Consider the following 20,567-nt stretch of genomic DNA (forward strand, 5'->3'; position numbering starts at 1 on the left):
TGCTTTGCTGCTCCTGAGCTTACCTAGATAAAACCTTCAACAAAGGATAACAAGAGATGAAAGACAAATAATAGAAGTAAATTTGAAAGTTGTATGCTCTGTCTGAATCATGAATGTCTAGTTATGTTGAAAAGCAGAGACATAAGCTCAGCAGCATGCACATTCCTGGAGCAGTATATGGCAGCAGCTTTACAAGAATGTTATACATTTGCAAGACCACTATATGGCAGCACTGAGTCTTGATATGTAGTGCTCCAGATACCTACCTAGGAATCCCTTCAACAAAGAATACCATGGGAAGGAAGCATATTTAATACTAGGAGTAAATTGGAAACTTTTTTTTTAAATGTCATGCTCACAAACCTTTGCGTTTCATATCCCTTTAAGTAGTCCTTTAATAATAAAATGGTTCAATGAATTAGAGCATTGCACAGTATTACACTATAGGTTTGAACATTGCACAGTATTACACTATAGGTTTAAACATTGCACAGTATTACACTATAGGTTTAAACATTGCACAGTATTACACTATAGGTTTAAACATTGCACAGTATTACACTATAGGTTTGAACATGCTACAGCTGTAGACACTGTTTTAAGAAAGGATCAGCAGGGAAAGAGGTTATTAAATGACAACGTAGACCACAATTTAAAATGTATAACATATTTTTGTATTGAGAAACATATATTTTGACTACACATATCCCTTGCAGTTTGATTTGCAAGTGCATTTTCCCACGAAAAGGATTCAATAAAGATCTAAGGAAGAGTAACCTGAGGGAACAGAGGAGAAGAATTACTTACACAGCTCATCATCAGCATCTCCTATTCACACTGCCTTGTCCCTGCCTCTGAGTTTAATTTGCTTACAGGACAGTGGGGCGGGCATAGGGGAGGGATCTGCCCACGATTGATGGTTCCCCTGTGAGTTTGACACGAGTATTCTTTCCTCCTCCCCTTTGCTTCTCAATCTTTAGGAATGTATTAATAACATTTCCACTGTAAGGTCCTCTCTGAGACGGCTGGGGGGGAAATAGCTGTAGCCTGCCAAAAAAATAAGGTTTTAACAATCTGCAGATTTTCAAGATCTGTGGGGCTGGAATTACAATCTTTTGGGAGGAAGGGATCCTAACTCACCACATACACAACAAGGTCTGCTTTAGGATTTAGTCTCCGTTGTAAGGAGTGAACGGTATCTTCCAAGCAGAGGATTCCCAGACACTTGATCGCCTTGCACGTGCATATACTAGGACCGGTTCGATCCATCGGAATCTAGCAGATCTCTCGCTTCCTGTGGAATTAAATGTAAGTACAGTACTCTGCAGCTGTTTTGTTCCGCCTGCAGATAGTTAACCAATACATTGATTTACTTTTAGTATCGAGTTTAGCAGTTCTTTTTTGTTTTTGCTATGACTTGGGACTTACTGGGGTGATTTGATCTAAAGATTGATCTGATCTTGAGATCACATCATGGATGTAAAAAATAGAGAGAGTGAGACTAATGTGATGAAGAATGGTAAACTGCTATATTTTACAGTTTGCAGTTCTCTTTGACAAAGCTTGTATTACAGCACTCTCTTTAGCAGCTAGTTGGTTAGAGCTCCACCAGTTCTGCAGGGGTTAATGACAGTCTCATTGCTGTGCCTGTCCCGGGTGATTGAGATAGTTACAAACACCAGGATACCTACAGGGCAAGGGAGAGAAACCCAGAGAGAATTGCAAGCAGCCAAATAATGACGAGTAAACAAACAAATAAAGAGCAAACAATAGATTGAAACAAGAGACATTCTAAACATATTTAGAAATAATCTCTTCTATGTATTAAAACTGAACTGTCGTATTATTTGTAATGCAATCTCTCTATTGTATATATCAGCAAGTAAGTAAAAGTATGTTTATCTGCTCCTACACAGATATTTGTAGCATGTTAGTAGAGCCATTGTTTTGAAGTATCTAGGACTCTCACCAGCCTCTTTGGGACACTGTAAAAATGTACAATGTTTAGAGGCCAATTACAGAAGAAGCAGGATAAATAACTGTTTTTTTTTACCACACATAGTTAAACCTTTTATGGTTAATTAAATTATGCCTTTAATGACCCTTTAAGTCATTTTTGAAACCTTTATGGAAGCCAGTGGGTTAAATTCTGCAATTAGCTTTCTTCATTTATAATGATGACTTTGTTATATTTGAATACAATATGTACATTGTATAATAGTTGAAGAAACGCTACCATTATGAAAATAATTCATTGTAAACGTGTTGCTTTAGCTATGTGCAAAGTTGTCACCATCTCATTAAACTTTAAGGGAAAGTCTAAATGACCTTCACTAGCTTTTTCAGATAAAACTTTTTTTTTTCACCCGGTTTGTCTCTTTGTTTATTTGGTAAAAGGACAAAGCCCTTTGATAACAAAACAAGTCTTTTAGAGAGTCTGTGCTCTGATGCATTCTTCATAGACTGGTTGTAAGGCTATTGTGTCAGAGCTGAATATCCCAAGATCACTATTCATTTGTGTCGGTAAATTAAATTTACTGATTGAACAGGCAGCTCAGTATAAGTTCCTGTGCAAAGAAAGAGCTGTCTGTATTAATTTAAATACAGGAGAGACTGACACTGACAGAATAAGGCAGTTTTTTATTTTAATTTGAAATTGAGTATTTTCATCTTTGTGTAGAGTTTGTTAGTTTTTTTGTGGGAAAATTTAATTATGTTTTTAACATCTACTTTGACAGAGTTCTTGTAATAAAAATGGATCAGTAATGGCTTCAACCTCTGGAGATATTTTCTGAAACTTCATCAGGATTGTCTCACAATAGTACAACTTACCTTGGGCACAGCAATCATTTTCATCTATTTGTTATTGGTTAATGAAGTTTTTCCATTGGCATCATGGCATCCAGTTTGACGTGCACTGGGGTGATCTGGACAATTCTTTCATTTCTGTGTGCTGCGGCGTCATGTGTAGGGTTTTTCATGCCCTACTGGCTGTTGGGTTCCCAGCAAAATAAACCTGTATCGTTTGGGACATTCCGACGGTGCTCATACCTTGTACGGGATGAAATGCGCCAGACAACTGTAATGGTGGATCAGTGTGGTCGCTATGCTACTTTTGAGGCCATTCCTAGCCCTGAGTGGCGGATCTGTACAGTAGTCACAGGGCTTGGCTGTGGTCTTCTTCTCTTGGTGGCCTTGACTGCTATCATGGGTTGTTGTGTATCTGAGCTTATATCCAGGACTGTTGGAAGAGTAGCTGGTGGAATACAGTTCCTGGGAGGTAAGTAGCAATACTTCATTTGACCTTCTGTGAACTTTTAATTGACTGCTGTTTAAATCAAATAATTTTGTGCTGTAATTAAAGGACGATAATAGTAGAAACATGACATACACTAATTAATTAGAGCATGTAATACTCTGCCCTATTGAGTTTTTAACCCTCGGAAAAGAGTTGGAACCCGAGTAGAAACTGTAACTTATTCAGTCAGTAGCGCTAGTTACACAGCTGAGCCTCGTGACTAGCACTGCTGATTGGATCTGCTGAGGTTTCGACTCGTGACCATCAGTGCTCTACAGCTCTAGCTACAAAAAAGTGCCGTATGGTTAGAGTGCTGATTGGAGAACAGTTCAAAGTACTGCTAACACAAAAAAACTGTATTTTTTAAGTAGGTGGCTGGAGCGTGGGGTATTAGAATGGCACGGCTAGATTAAAAAGTAACTTACAGCACATCTTCATTAGAAGTGATCAATTAAAGTCCATGTAAAATATTGCTTAGATTCCAGACCTGATTTTACATGCAAGTTTTACCATCTCTAATTAGAGCATGTCATTTTTTGACTATTATGACCCTTTAATTATTATTCTTGTTCATTTTTAATGTGCCGATAAATTTCATACCACAGGGTACATACGTGGGGTACACAATAAAAAATATATACCATTATATTTGAAGTTCTGTTATATACTTTTATAAGTTGTATAAGTATTCTTCTTATTGTTATTTAATTTGTAAACTGCAAAACCAGTAAAAGAAAACTTGCACTGAGCATTTAATCCTATTGTGAGTATTAAGGGCAATTTGTAATTGTTTCTTTAAGTTTTGTTCTAGCAATACATACTGTACACCTGATTGTGACTAATTCTTAACAGAAAAAGGGTTGTTGCCGTATCGGTCTCACAGAGAAAGTTCCTTTAGTAGATTGTGATACCTTTTAAAAGGCCAACAAAATCAAGTTTTTTTTGTATTCCAGTGACTTTTAAGACCTCAGAGGACTCTTGATCTACATTTGAAGAAGAGACCTGTGAAGTCTTGAAAGCTTATGGAATAAAAAAACTTGGTTTTGTTGACTTATTGTTAGCAGACAGTTTTTTCCTGTGGCTTCTAATTTATTGGAATATTCTCAATACATACACTATGGATACTTTTGCCAGTTCTGCTGTACATTTATTTTCATTCACTTAAGATATGGATGATACTGTTCAATTCTAATCAGATTTTGTATGTTTTTACACAGATATTGACAATATAAAGGATGATAGAAATACTAGTTTGATATGTTTTTAATTATGTAGGTAACATTTCTTCCATGGTAGTAGATATAATTGTTATCTACACTGACACATTGATATGTTCAAACAGATTATCTCTTATGTCATACCAGGTGAACCGAAGGATTAAAGGACCAGTCAACACTGTAGATTTGCATAATCAACAAAGCAAGATAACAAGACAATGCAATAGCACTTAGTCTGATCTTCAAATGAGTAGTAGATTTTTTTTTGGACAATTTTAAAAGTTATGTCTTTTTCCACTCCCCTTGTACCATATGACAGCCATCAGCCAATCACAAATGCATACAAGTACCACGTGACAGCAATCAGCCATTCACAAATGCATATACACTTATTCTTGCACATGCTCAGTAGGAGCTGGTGACTCAAAAAGTGTAAATATAAAAAGACTGTGCACATTTTGTTAATGGAAGTAAATTAAAAAGTTGTTTAAAATTGCATGCTCTATCTGAATAATGAAAGCTTAATTTTGATTGAGTGTCCCTTTAAAAAAAAGAAAGAAACTAAGTTCATTAGCAACACCTGATGCCTCCATTAAAACACTCTTATCTTGAAAGTACAGTTTAAAGGGATAGTATCATCATCATCAGTTTTTTTAAGTGTTTGAAAACAGTGGGAAACACTTATCACCAATGCATGAAAAATATTTAAATTATTAAAGCATGCTTACATTTATTTCTTCATGTAGTTTGATTTAAAGGGGCAGTAAAGTCAAAATTAAACAATCATGTATGTGATAGCTCATGTAATTTTAAACAGCACTTCTGTTATCAATTTGGCTTTGTTCTATTGGTATCCTTTATTAAAGAGTAAAGCTAGGTAGGCTCATATGAGCTTAAAGGGACAGTACACCGTAAAATTGTTTTTCCATTAATGTATTTTAAATGACTTGTTATACCAACTGCAGAGTATAAAATATTTGAGAAATTCCATTTTCATGCTTATTTGTGTATATGAAGTAGCTGATTTTGTGCTTTGAAACCACAGCCTATTACAATGGGTTGAATTTAAAGGTGATATCAGATCTCATTATGTTCTAAGTTTGTGTAAACAGACTTGCTTCCTTATCTTTTATTTGGCTGGAACACCAAAGCTCAATACATAGAGAGAACAATGGAAAATTATCATTTTATTACTTATTGCATCCCACTGAGAGTGTAATCTCTTCTGCTGGCTGTGTATACTTAGGCTATTCAATATTAGCCTATACTCCGGTATTAATTTGTTCAGTGTAGGTGGCGATACCACAGGCTAAATCAGCTATTTTAAATGCTGAAATAGGAGTAAAGGAGCTACTTGTAACCAGTTTAATACACTCTAGCAGGTTAAAAGGATCATTGGGAATAATTTAAAGGGGATACATTTTTTGGGTGAACTGTCCCTTTAATGACCAGCAAATACAGTAGATTTGCATAATCATCAACTGCATGATAACAAAACAATGCAATAGCACTTAGGGCCTCATGTAAAATGCGTGCAGACAGTTTCTCAACTTGAGACGCTGTCCGCACGCCTTTGCTGCATATGGGCAGTGGATCTATTCGTCCACTGGCCCATATGCAGCATTACACACCGCACTGAGTGTCTAATACCCGCCACTTCACTCGCGCAACTGTCTTTCTATCACTGAGAGAGAACTAGCTAGCTCTCTGTGATTTCTCTTCACCACCTCATAGGTGACGAAGAGTGTAAGAAGCGGTCTAATGACTGCTGCTTTTTACATTTCAGGAAGCAGGCTTGCATGTGCGGACCTGCCCCGAAAGGGCTCCGGAGAAGCTTACGCTTCTTATATGGAGCTCTAAATTTCAAAGTTATGTCTATTTCCACTCATCCTGTATCATGTGACAGCCATCAGCCAATCATAAATGCATAGACGTATATTCTGTGAATTCTTGCACATGCTTAGTAGGAGCTGGTGGCTTAAAGTGTAAATATAAAATTATTGTGCACACTTTGTTAATGGAAGCAAATTTGAAGTTGTTTAAAATTGCATTCTCTATCTAAATCATGAGCGTTTAATTTTGACTTGAGTGTCCCTTTAATGGAAGTAAATTGTAAAGTTGTTTACAATGGCATGCTCTATCTGAATCATGAAAGTTTAATTTTGAATTAAGAGTATCCCTTTATTAAGAGTGTGCAATCTATGGCAGCAGTGTTTGCAACAATGTTTAAAGCAGTGTTATACTATGTTGCATAGATTGCTAATGACACATGCAATGAAGAATACTAAGAGAATGAAGCAAATTTGATAATAGCTGTAAATTGAGATATTCTTTAAAAATGCAAGTTTAATTTTGACTTTAAAGGGACAGTTCACCCAAAAACTTTCTCCCCTTTAAATTATTCCCAATGATCCTTTTTACCTGCTAAAGTGTATTAAATTGGTTGCAAGTAGCTCCTTTACTCCTATTTCAGCATTTGAAATAGCTAATTTAGCTTGTGGTTTCCCAACTTATACTGAAAGTTTTGATACTGGAGTATATGCTATTGACAAGCCTAAGTAAACACAGTCAGCAGAAGAAGTTACACTCCCAGTGGGATGCAGGATAGATAAGTAATAAAATGATCATTTTCCATTGTTCTCTCTTTGTGTTGAGCTATGGTGTTCCAGACAATTATAAGATAAGGAAGCAAGTCTGCATACACAAAGTTATAACATAATGAGATCTGATATTACCTTAAGTTCAACCCATTGTAATAGGCTGTGGTTTCAAAGCACAAAATCAGCTCCTTCATATACACAAATAAACCCGAAAATGCAATTTCTCAAATATTTTATATTCTTCAGGTGGTATAACAAGTCATTTAAAATACATTAATGGAAAAACAATTTTACAGTGTACTGTCCCTTTAATTCATCGGGTTCTTTTTTTACCATTGGGTGCCGCTGACAAGTGTACTTACATTCCTTAACCCCTTAAGGACCAGCGACGTACCCTGTATGTCGCTGGCCTTTTTTTGGGACTTGATTGTTTTATAGCGCGGTCTTGCCACCAGCGTAGAGACTGCTCTATTCCACAAAGCCTGCTGGAGGGAGGGCATTCATAGCGTGTTCTTGCTAGACTTGTGCTATTATGTCCTGAAAAAAACCTTTACGACCAGTGACATACAGGGTACATTGTGGTCATTAAGGGGTTAAGATTCTACTACCTCTGAATTCTACTGATCATCATGTTAAATTGTAATTTCTGCTATTGTTGAGAGTTTATATATACAGTTTTTCACTACTACATATTTAGTGAAAAAATTACTTGCACTATAGAGATCATTTTCATTATTTTAAGATCAACTTGTTTTTATGTGACACTGCTCCTTTAAATTCTTGTGGGAGATTTAAATATACATTTTTATTTAATATATCCATAGGCAATAGAGAGACAGGTAAAAAACAGATGTGCTATTTGTACTGTATTCTTTATGTCCTGAGGCTGTATGCCATATGTGAGCACCTCTTATACATTCTTTAACATAATCTGCAGCCATGGTATCTTTATACAAGCTACTTACTACTGTAACAGTTTATTTCCTTTTAATGATTTATAAACTAACAGCTATATTGCTGAGATTAATGTATTTTTTTTTATCAATTTAGCAGCCAACAAGAATATCAAGAAGCCAAATACATAGAAACCAGGGAAAGCTTTTATATCTAGGTTTATGTAGAATATTTCAAAACATGAAAAGCAAAAAATATCTTAGTTGTCAAGTAATCTATCTATCTATCTATCTATCTATCTATCTAATTTACCGATCAGCTGTTTGTCTCTCTGTCTAATCTATCCATCTATCTATCTATCTATCTATCTATCATTCGATTTTTCCTGGTTTGTGAAGAACCTACAAAGTGGTAAAGAAACGTAAGTGAGAAAATTCACAAAAGTTAAAGAAATGGGCAAAAGTCTTTGAACGGTATAAATGCATTTAGTTTAGAAGCCAGCTACATATATTTTCGGAGTTAGGTATCATTTTGTTCAGTGTAAATTTGAGTTCCATGTCTCTATATAATTGGTACAATGCTGTTTAACCCTATTGTATCCACAGACTGTCTTGATCTCACAATATTACACAAACAGCCTATCTCCATACACTTAAATATGAACACACAGACATATTATTTGCTTAATTTCTTTTTTAGAGCTGAGTTCTTAATATTAATTGCATTTTGCTCCAATACTTTCTAATCTGTGATTCTGTCTCTGCCCAAAGTCGGAAGGATTTTGCATTCCAAAGCACAAGTCAAACAACTACAGGTTCACTCAAAATCATGCTCAGTAATTGAGAACAAATGCAGCAGGATGTTGGTAGTGGCTTAGACTAAATAATTAGCAGATCGTGATAATGAATGATCCTTACATTGTACAAGGTTGATACATGTTACATGTACTAACTCAGTGTTGTCAGTTAACTACACAATGATAAATGAATGTAGTTTATATTGAACACAAAAATGCCAGGAAACCTTTAATAATTCATGAGCCTTTTCTGGAAAACCTTTCTTTTGTAAAACAGCCTAATAGATTTTTTTCTATAGCTATTGTACATATACTCTTTTATTATATACAGAAATTTTGTAGGCAAGTTAAAGGGACAGTGTAGTGTTAAATTATTTTCCCCTTAATATGTTTGCAGTAACTTGTATTTAGGTTTATGTTTGTATATGAAATAGCGGATTTTGTTCTTTGACATCACTGGGCTAAGCTTGTAGGGAAATCAGATATCCTTATTTTATCACTTTTCGTACATAAACATGCTTCCTTTGTTATCTCTGTCTAGATACCAAAGCCCAGTACTTAAGAACAAATGAAAATTAAAATTGTATTACTTATCTCTCCTACTTCCCACTGGGGGTGTTAATTTGTTCTGCTAGTTGTGTTCACATAGCTTTCCTATAGCCAATAAGTAAGTATTGACTTTCTTTGTATAGGTGAGGATACCACAGGCAAAATCAGTTATTTCAATGCCAAAATAAAAGTAAATGTGATATTTGTAAACAATTTAATACACTCCAGCAGGAAAAATAGATCATTAGAAACAAATTAAAGGGGAGAATTTTTTTTCATTATTTAGGTAGAGTGTACAATTTAAAGAAAACAAAAAGACTGCTATTATCAAGTTTAGCTCCCTATTATTTGTATAATTTGTTAAAATTTGTTTCCTTTCCATTAGAGCATACTAAAGTAGGCTCAGTAACACATGGGTCTTGAGCACTATATGTATAACATTGTTGCAAACACTGCTGCTCAATAAATATACGTCTACCTAAGTATGCTTATTTGGAAAACGAGCTACGTCTACACATGAATCGTGAACGTTTAGAGACACAATCTTTATTTTGCACAAGCTGTGAAGGGGTTATCCTTAAAAAAAATCCTAAGGAAAAAATACTGTAAAGAATGGGGCTGATGTTAACCTTCAAAACTTGTAAAGATCTACTGACGTGGTGTAATATTTTTTTCTCCATGCTATTTGATAACCTCAATAAAGCAAAAATAAGATCACACTTTAAAACAATAAAAAAAAGATGCCTCATTGCCTCTAAAACTTTTAACCCCTCAGTCCCCCCAAGCTTCTAGCTCAAAGTGGTTGACTATATATATTTGAAAGTGTTAGTGGGTCTCTTCTAGGTTTCTGTGTGTGTGAGTGGGTGTTTGTGTCCCTGTGGAAGTCTGAATTCCTTTTTATTTGTGCAGGTGGTATCTGTATGTGTGCAAATGTGGGTGCCAGTGCTTGTGTCCGTCCATGCATGTGACACCTGTGTGTATGTGTGTGCATGAGGTGTCTGTATGTGTGCAAATGTATGTGTGAAATGTGGTGCCTGTGCAAATGTGGGTGGAATGTGTGTGCATGTGGTGCCTGTATGTGTTTGTATGTGTGTTTTGTATGTGTACAAATGTGTGTGCCTATATGTGTACAAATGTGTGTGTGTGTATATATGTGTGTGCCTGTATATGTTTGCAATTGCTTAAAGGGATATGAAAGCTAAAAAAAATCCATTTTGTGATTAAGAAACATAATACAATTTTAAACATTTTTCCAATTTATTTTTATTATCTAATTCTCTTTGTTCTCTTGATATCCTTTGTTAAAAATCATACCTAGTTAGTCTCAGGACCTGGGAGGTAGCTGCTGAGTGATGGCTGAACATATATGCCTTTTGTCATTTTCTCCTGGTAGTGCATTGCTGCTCCTTCAATAAAGGATTTTCAAGAGAATGAAACAAAATTAAGAATAGAAGTAAATTAGAAAGTTGTTTAAAATTGTATGTTCTATCTGAATCGTGAAAGAACATTTTTGGGTTTCATGTCCCTTAACCCCTTCACTACTGGGACTTTCAGAGAAAAACTATCTTTTTTGCTATCACTCCATTTAAATAGAAATAGAGCCTTGTTTTTTTTTGTTTTTTTTTTATTGACCTGTCAAAACTATATATATATTTTTAAGTAGACAACCCAAGTTATTAATCTATGTATATTTTATGCCACCATTTCACAGCCAAATGCAAACAAATAAAAAAAAAGCGTTAAAGTGAATGTAAATTTTCATGAATGAGTGCCCGGTTTTAAAAAAAACTATTAAAAACAGGGGCACTTTGATTCATGAAAGTTTACATTGCAACGGTTTTGTTAAAGTACTTACCTTTTTCTTCTTCCAAGCCGGACCAGCGATCCCCCGCATGCTTCTCATGCTGTGCTTAGCACAGCAATGACGAAATCGACTTCCTCCAATTACGGCGTGGTCTCAGGAAATATTTGCTCTGGGGGGGGGGAGCCATGATTGGAGGAAGCCAGATTCGTCATTGCTGACGTAAGTACAGAGGCTTTGCGGGCGGGGGATTGCTGGTCTGGCTTGGAAGAAGAAAAAGGTAAGTATTTTAACAAAACCGCTGAATGTAAACTGTCATGAATGAAGGTACCCCCGGGTACTCCATTCATGAAAATTTAAATTTTTTCACAAACTTTGGGTTTCTCACTGAAATTATTTACATAATGCTTCTGCAATCGTGGCACAAATGGTTGTAAAAGCTTCTCTGGGATCCCTTTGTTCGGAAATAGAAGACTTGCATGGCTTTGCCATTGCTTTTTGGTAACTAGAATGACGCTAATTGCAGCTGCACAACACGCTTCTATTCTTCCCGGCATTCCCTCCCGCCGGCACCAGCAGATGATTGTTATGCTCAGGCATCTGCCCTCATATGGAACCGGAGCACCGAAGTTAACAGCCGAGACTGCTGGAGCTTCCTGAAGCTCCGACGTTTATATACGTTGTGCGGTACAGTGCCAAAAAAAACGCATGACGTAAATATATGTCCAAATGGGTGACGGGTAAATCCTTTTTTTTTTTTGTGCCCTTTATGAAAACCCTGGGGCCCTGGGATTTTTTAAAATTTTGCCTCAAGGGTGGATATAGTTATGTTAGATTTAGGAACCAACAGAGTATCTAGAAGCCAGACGCTGTTGCGCCGCACCGCTCTAGCCATTGCTAGGGGCGCAGCGTCTCCTTCCCTGCTCGTTGGCAGGGGCAGTGTCGGCTCAGGATGCGTGCAGTGCTGACGTCATCACCCCACTCTCCTGATGCCGGTTGGAGCTCAGTGGCGCGAATCCTGCGCCTATTTAAATGTTTCCCTAACGATCTGTCACTGCCCAAGTATAGGTGTTACTTCGTGTGCTCCTGGGTGTGACAGATCGTTTTTTCTAACTACCTATTATTGATCTCTGTTGCTGAACCTGCCTGTCTGACTATGCTAACTGCCTTAACCCTTAATCTGTTGGATTGATTACTGTTGCTGAACCTGTCTGACTACTCTACCTGCCTTAACCCATAATCTGCTGGACTGCCTGACCATTCTAGTGGTGTGCCCTTGGACTGCTTTACTGTTGCCAAACCCTGCCTGCCTGACCATTCTAGTGGTTTATCCTTGGACTGTTTTACTGTTGCCAGACCCTGCCTTCCTGACCATTCTTGTGGTTTATCCTTGGACTGCTTTGCTGTTGCCAGACCCTGCCTGCCTGACCATTCTAATGGTTCATCCTTGGACTGCTCTGCTGTTGCCGCTGGGGACTGTCCTGCCTGTGGTGAGTGCCGCCTTCCTCATCTCACTAACTTTCTCTGCGCTGGGATATTCCCTATCATTCCAGCTCGACGTTGGGATAACAAGACAACTGGCCAAGTTTGGTCTGATAGAGGAGTATCCCACGAGCGTTACAGACACACGTTTTTCAGGTACTGGAGAAATGTATCTGTAAACAAATATAACTATAAATAAATAAATATATATATATATATATATATATATATATAAAAACATTAGTGTGTATGCACTCTCACTGAGATTTCAACAGCTGCCAGGGTGCTATACAGGAATTCATTTTTGAATGAATTATATATTATATATATATATATATTTTTTTATATATATATATATATATATATATATATATATATATATATATATATATATATATAATATAAAATATACACATATGCAGTAGGAAAAAAAGAGAGAAAATAGCCGTGATGCCCTGGGATCCAGGATCTGTAAAGTCCTGCTATAGATTTTGGTAAAGAGCGAAGTACTATTAAACAAGACCATACATTCATAGGGCGCAGTGCTGATACTTTTACCATTGTATTGTTCAGTTAGTTCAAGAAACACCCCAGAGGCCTTAGGGAAAGAGCAAAAAACAAAACAACAGAAGTCACATTGAACATCAGATTGTAGCATTGTTCTCTTTCTCTCGTAATAAGTGATGATTGCACAGAACTTGTAGCTTCCCTGACATTCAGTGCATAGCCCTCAGCCATCCATACCTCTGGCTGACATGTCTTTGCATCTTAAATATTTTGAAAGCAGCATAAGTTTATTTTTCTGTTTATCATATTTAGTCAGATACTTATGTGAGAATATTGGGTTCTAGGGAACTCAGTTGTGTAGTTGATAGAATACAAGACAGAACTGTGACATAGTTTGCAAATTAAAAAGACCAAAAACAACCATGCCACATACTTATAGGGGCTCTACTTTTCTCTGGAGTCTGACAATACAGCCAATATTTTAATCAAAATATATTTTATTTTTATAAATATGTATATGTGTGTGTTTATATATATATATATATATATAAATACATACATACACACACACAGTGAGGGAAAATAAATATTTCATCTGATCCCCTGCAGAATTTGTACGTTTGTCCACTGACAAAGAAATGATCAGTCTATAATTTTAAAGGTAGTTTTATTTTAACAGTGAGAGACAGAATAACAACAAAAAAATCCAGAAAAAACGCATTTCAAAAAAAGTTATGAATTGATTTGCATTTTAATGGTTGGCATTTTTGAGCATCAAACCCCCCCCCCCCCCCCCCCCCACACTGAAATGACCCCCACCATATTAGGAAGCAAAGTCAACAGATACAAATGCTTCCTGTTAAAAAAAATATAAAGTAAACACTATTACACTATTAGAAATTAACTAAATCAAAACCCTTAGAGAGACAGGCATATGCATCTCGATGGTTTTGAAACACAATGGGTTACTATTTGCAGACATATCACCTATTACTTTAAGTGGTGTTATCTCTAAACTCACAAAACCAGCATTTTGTTTGTCCTTTGCCACTATTTATTTTTTCTCAGGAAGGTAATGATTTCGAGCTTTGAGGTATTATGTGCAGAAGCATTTTAGGATTGCGATCACTGGAAAAACTACCAGCTGAAGTCTAGAAATTGTTATCTATTGAGAAACAAGTGTAAGATTGTGATCAAGTCCTATATGATTATCTAAACCATGGGGTTGCCAAATGGAAGTCAATTTTAGGAGCCCACCACAGCATTTTAGGAGCCAGAGTGTTCATAGATAAATGTAGAATAACCCAAAATTGTAATGCCTTTGACTATAGCTCAATGGTTCACATGGTTTGTAAAACCCTGAAGCAGGGGCTGAACCATCATTGGTGCAGCAGGTGCGGTGGTACCAGGGCCCAAGTGTTGGGGGCCCATAGTAGCCAGTCTATACATAGGCATGTACAGAATGTGTACAGTCTTAATGCTAGAGAGAACTTTATTGGTGCAGGTTGCAGGTATTATTATTATTCTTTATTTATAAAGCACCAACAGATTCCGCAGCGCTGCCCATGGGTAGAAGGATAACAGTACAATGGAGAAACAATACGATAAGACAAAATTTTACAGACAAAAACAGGGGGAATTGAGGGCCCTATTCCTGTGGGAACTTACAATCTAGATACATCTATCTATCCTCAAAATCATTATAAAGATCTGCATTAATATTATTACTGTTGCTTGATACTGAGTTACCTTTGGGGGCCCACAAAATGTTTGCACCGGGGCCCTCTGTTGAGTAGGCCCAATACTGCGGCCAGCATTCTGATAAGCAATTTGGTTTATTTGAAATAAAGATATGGAAAGTAGCTGACGAATAATGCAATTAATCATAAATAAGCCTCCTCAAAAAGACAGCTCAGAGGCACTAATCATCCAAACAGTTGCATGAAATCATAACTAATATATTAATGCCATCTGTTTTGTGTAGGCAGTAATATAGTATAACAATTTGTCTGAAAGACATTTCCATTAAATTCAGTCTCCTTTACCTAAGGCTTCTGGAAGAATAAAAGAAAAGCTTTGTAAATAAATGATTTAACTTCTTTTTAGTATTAAAAAGGCTATTTAATATGTTTGAGTATGATTTTCTCTTAAAATAATAAATGGATGCAGATATTAGGCATTCTTCTTCCAAGCCCCATGGTCACTAAAGACAAAATTAAACTTTTGAGCATGCAGATTTAAGAGAGTTTTCAAATTGCCTCCGTTATCAAATTGTGTGCAGACTTTTCACAGGCAGTTTCTGAGGTACCGTCTCCTACTGAGAATGTGCTCACAGTGTTCACAGTGTAAAAGTATATGGGGCTGTGATTTGCTGATGTCTGTCACATGATAAAGGAGGCACGCAAACTAAAGAAAATGTTCTCTTGGTATTCTTCATTGAAGAATAAACTTAGGTAGGCTCATAGGAGCATGCATGTGTCATTAGCACTCTATGCACTCTATGCAACATAGTTTAAGACTGCCTCAAACATTGTTGCACACACTGCTGCCATAGAGTGCTTAAAGGGACACTCAAGTCAAAATAAACTTTTATGATTCAGATAGAGCATGGGGGTTTAAGATACTTTTCAGTTTACTTCCTTTTTCAATTTTTTCAGTCTTTTTATATTCACACTTTCTGGGGAACAAGCTCACATGGTATACGTATACTAGTCTGTGATTGGCTGATGTCTGTCACATGATACAGGGCGCCAGAAAATGGGAGAAAAAATACATTTGCCAGAAAAAAAAATAGGTGTTAAATCATATTTTTATTATGCACTTGTTAATTATGCAATTCTACTGCATTTAGTGGTCCTTTTACATTGATCAGAAAAATGTACTGCTGGTTTAAAATTGCATTGTCTTTTTATTATGCAATTCTGTATTTGATGCTCATTTAAATGTACAAAAGCTGATGGATTCGAAAACAATCGTATAATCTAAAAAGAAATATTTCATTATTATGTCTGCATTTGACATCAGTTTCACAACATGATTATAATATAACCGAGAAACTCCAGAATTTTCCAGTTTGCAGAACACCTCCCTTTGTTTGCTCTTATGTTATTAAAAAAGCAGCATATTGAATCAATTTTATATGTAATTTTCTGACTAGATTTGAAAGATAAAGCTTGTAACACTCATTTTTACCTTTCCTGAGAAAAAAACAAGGAAAAACTAGAATGAGAAAATGAAAGGTTATAATTTTGAAGCAGTGGTTTGCATTTTATTTATACTTTAGCTACTAAAAACACATGGTAAGATGACTAAAAAAGCTCTACAATGCCACAAAATGTGCAGTTCCGGATCACAGAAGTAATGTTTTGCTCAGCTAAGTTTAATTGACAAATATGCCGGAATAGACAGTCTACTAGAAATAGCAATGTGGGATTTATTGTAACCATGGAGACCAAAGAGAGATGAACTGCATATCCTTAGGTTAAATTTAGGATTAGGGAAAAAAAATGCATCAACTATAATATTGGGTAATAGTTTATGTAATATTCACATTGCAACTTTGACCAAGAAATTCAACATTTATATAAAATTTTACATTTATATTATGATCTCAGAAGCAACAACTAAAATCTTCTAAATTAAATACGAAATAACCTAATTAGTTACAAATGATGAAGAACTGTCTGTTAGGCAATGACTCTAAACTAAAATATCTGAGCACGCTGGGTTGTAGCAACTTCCAGCTGAAGGTGTCACTCACAGTTAGTAATGAGGGGGGAAAGACCCAAAGCTGCTACTGGTTTTGATGTCAGCGTCTCGTACCATGGCACATAACAATTCTGCTGTGGCAATACTGCCATTAAATCCCTGTGTAAGTTCTGCATCAGTTCTTTAAAGGACCAGTCAACACAGTAGATTTGCATAATCAACAAATGCCAGATAACAAGACAATGCAATAGCACTTAGTCTGAACTTCAAATGAGTAGTAGATTTTTTTTTCTGACAATTTTAAGTGATGTCTATTTCCACTCTCCCTGTACCATGTGACAGCCATCAGTCAATCCCAAATACAAGTGTATTCTGCACATGCTCAGTAGAAGCTGGTGACTCAAAAACTTTAAATATAAAAAGACTGCAAATTTTGTTAATGGAAGTAAATTGGAAAGTTGTTTAAAATTGCATGCTGTATCTGAATAATGAAAGTTTAATTTTGACTTGAGTGTCCCTTTAAGTGCAGTGCTATAACTGTGAGGCAGTGTAAAACTGGCTGGTGACAGGACGACAGATGTTAGGCCCAAGTAGGGGACAGTTAGTGCATGAAATGACTGCCTTGTGTAGATGACAGTCAATGAATCAAATCACTGCTGTTTGACTGTTGTGTTAGGGACTGTGTGCATTACTGGCAACTAGCGGTTAAATCACTGTGTAACATTACTTACGTACAAGAACAGGGATTGACAAATCCTAGGAGCGAGGTAGCCATTGATCTTAAAATGTTATTTCTTCCTAACTTGTTTGGTTGTTCTTCTGACTCTTAAAATATATCTTTGGTGTTTTAATAAAGTCATACATGATTTCAATGTCAGCACTTGCTCATGTGTTGAATGTGCATGCACACAACTGCCTTAACTTATGCACATGTGCTATGTACATAGAATGTGTAATAACTTTGTATAGAAGTCTAAAAATATGGGGCCCGGGGCTAGTGCCCTGCTCGCCCTGCCCAGAGGCTGGGCCTGGCGCTCAATCTTCTTCTTTATTCACCAGCTTGAAATAAGCATGTGCAAGAGTGCAAAATATATATGTATATGAGTCTATGATTGGCTGATGGCTGCCACATGATACAGGGGCTGGCAAGTGTGTGTGTGGGGGGGGGTAGATAACAGAAAAAAATCTACTGCTTATTTTAAATTCAGTGTGTTATTGCATTGTCTTTTTATTATGCATGCATAATTATGCAATTCCATAGTATTTCATACTCTTTTAAGAATGTTAAAATATTTGGTGCATTAAAAATGGTAAGGTAAATAAAGTAAAAGCTGTTTAAATTTAAAATGAATCTAACATGAAATACATGTTTTATACTGATACCTATGTATGCATTACACATTTGCTGATAGGGACTCCTAACACAGGAAAAGTTGTTTTATTCAGAACAAGAACATACATTTTTTTTAGAAAACATAGAAAAAAATAAAATCTTATACATTTTAAAATACTATCAATTAGATGAAAGAGAGAACACACTTGAGCACAATATCCCTTTAAATTGTTAAGATATCAACAGATAAACTGTATTGGGTAGAGTAACTGGCTTTAGTAGGAGAACAGATTTTCTTTGCATTTTAAATACACATTTGTTTAGTAAGATTAAAAGACTTGCTAAGGCTGGAAATTCATCAGATCGTGACATAAATATTTTAAATATATTAATATCAACAGCATCAAGGAAAAACCCAAATTTATATGACTAAACAATTTTGTCTCTAGTAATTTCTTATACATTTGTAGACACTGAGGCCTAGATTTAGAGTTCGGCGGTAAAAGGGCTGTTAACGCTCCGCGGGTTTTTTTCTGGCCGCACCATAAATTTAACTCTGGTATCGAGAGTTCAAACAAATGCTGCGTTAGGCTCCAAAAAAGGAGCGTAGAGCATTTTTACCGCAAATGCAACTCTCGATACCAGAGTTGCTTACGGACGCGGCCGGCATCAAAAACGTGCTCGTGCACGATTCTCCCATAGGAAACAATGGGGCTGTTTGAGCTGAAAAAAAACCTAACACCTGCAAAAAAGCAGCGTTCAGCTCCTAACGCAGCCCCATTGTTTCCTATGGGGAAACACCTCCTAAGTCTGCACCTAACACCCTAACATGTACCCCGAGTCTAAACACCCCTAACCTTACACTTATTAACTCCTAATCTGCCGCCCCCGCTATCGCTGACCCCTGCATTACACTTTTAACCCCTAATCTGCCGCTCCGTAAACCGCCGCCACCTACGTTATCCCTATGTACCCCTAATCTGCTGCCCTAACATCGCCGACCCCTATGTTATATTTATTAACCCCTAATCTGCCCCCCACATCGTCGCCGACACCTGCCTACACTTATTAACCCCTAATCTGCCGAGCGGACCTGAGCGCTACTATAATAAAGTTATTAACCCCTAATCCGCCTCACTAACCCTATCATAAATAGTATTAACCCCTAATCTGCCCTCCCTAACATCGCCGACACCTACCTTCAATTATTAACCCCTAATCTGCCGACCGGAGCTCACCGCTATTCTAATAAATGTATTAACCCCTAAAGCTAAGTCTAACCCTAACACTAACACCCCCCTAAGTTAAATATAATTTTTATCTAACGAAATAAATTAACTCTTATTAAATAAATGATTCCTATTTAAAGCTAAATACTTACCTGTAAAATAAATCCTAATATAGCTACAATATAAATTATAATTATATTATAGCTATTTTAGGATTAATATTTATTTTACAGGCAACTTTGTAATTATTTTAACCAGGTACAATAGCTATTAAATAGTTAAGAACTATTTAATAGTTACCTAGTTAAAATAATAACAAATTTACCTGTAAAATAAATCATAACCTAAGATATAATTAAACCTAACACTACCCTATCAATAAAATAATTAAATAAACTACCTACAATTACCTACAATTAACCTAACACTACACTATCAATAAATTAATTAAACACAATTGCTACAAATAAATAAAATTAAATAAACTATCTAAAGTACAAAAAATAAAAAAGAACTAAGTTACAGAAAATAATAAAATATTTACAAACATAATAAAAATATTACAACAATTTTAAACTAATTACACCTACTCTAAGCCCCCTAATAAAATAACAAAGCCCCCCAAAATAAAAAATTCCCTACCCTATTCTAAAATACAAATATTACAAGCTCTTTTACCTTACCAGCCCTGAACAGGGCCCTTTGCGGGGCATGCCCCAAGAATTTCAGCTCTTTTGCCTGTAAAAAAAAACATACAATACCCCCCCCCAACATTACAACCCACCACCCACATACCCCTAATCTAACCCAAACCCCCCTTAAATAAACCTAACACTACCCCCCTGATGATCTTCCTACCTTGTCTTCACCATGCCAGGTTCACCGATCCGTCCTGGCTCCAAGATCTTCATCCAACCCAAGCGTGGGCTAGACATCCACTGAAGAAGTCCAGAAGAGGGTCCAAAGTCTTCCTCCTATCCGGCAAGAAGAGGACATCCGGACCGGCAAACATCTTCTCCAAGCGGCATCTTCTATCTTCTTCCATCCGATGACGACCGGCTCCATCTTGAAGACCTCCAGCGCGGATCCATCCTCTTCTTCCGACGACTAGACGACGAATGACGGTTCCTTTAAGGGACGTCATCCAAGATGG

The 20,567-nt window shown here is 36.4% G+C and overlaps 1 protein-coding gene across 1 annotated transcript in view; it reads left to right on the forward strand.

The window, feature by feature from the left end:
• Positions 1–964: 964 nt before the first annotated feature.
• The window catches only part of LHFPL6 (LHFPL tetraspan subfamily member 6), a 322,772-nt gene continuing 303,169 nt past the window's right edge, over positions 965–20,567 (forward strand). The window contains exons 1-2 of the mRNA XM_053708404.1: positions 965–1,308; positions 2,739–3,280. Of these exons, the coding sequence (XP_053564379.1) occupies positions 2,896–3,280 (385 nt within the window). The 5' untranslated portion in view covers positions 965–1,308; positions 2,739–2,895. The remainder of the gene's footprint in view (positions 1,309–2,738; positions 3,281–20,567) is intronic.

This window comes from Bombina bombina, chromosome 3 (assembly GCF_027579735.1).
Source record: "Bombina bombina isolate aBomBom1 chromosome 3, aBomBom1.pri, whole genome shotgun sequence".
NCBI lineage: Eukaryota > Metazoa > Chordata > Amphibia > Anura > Bombinatoridae > Bombina > Bombina bombina.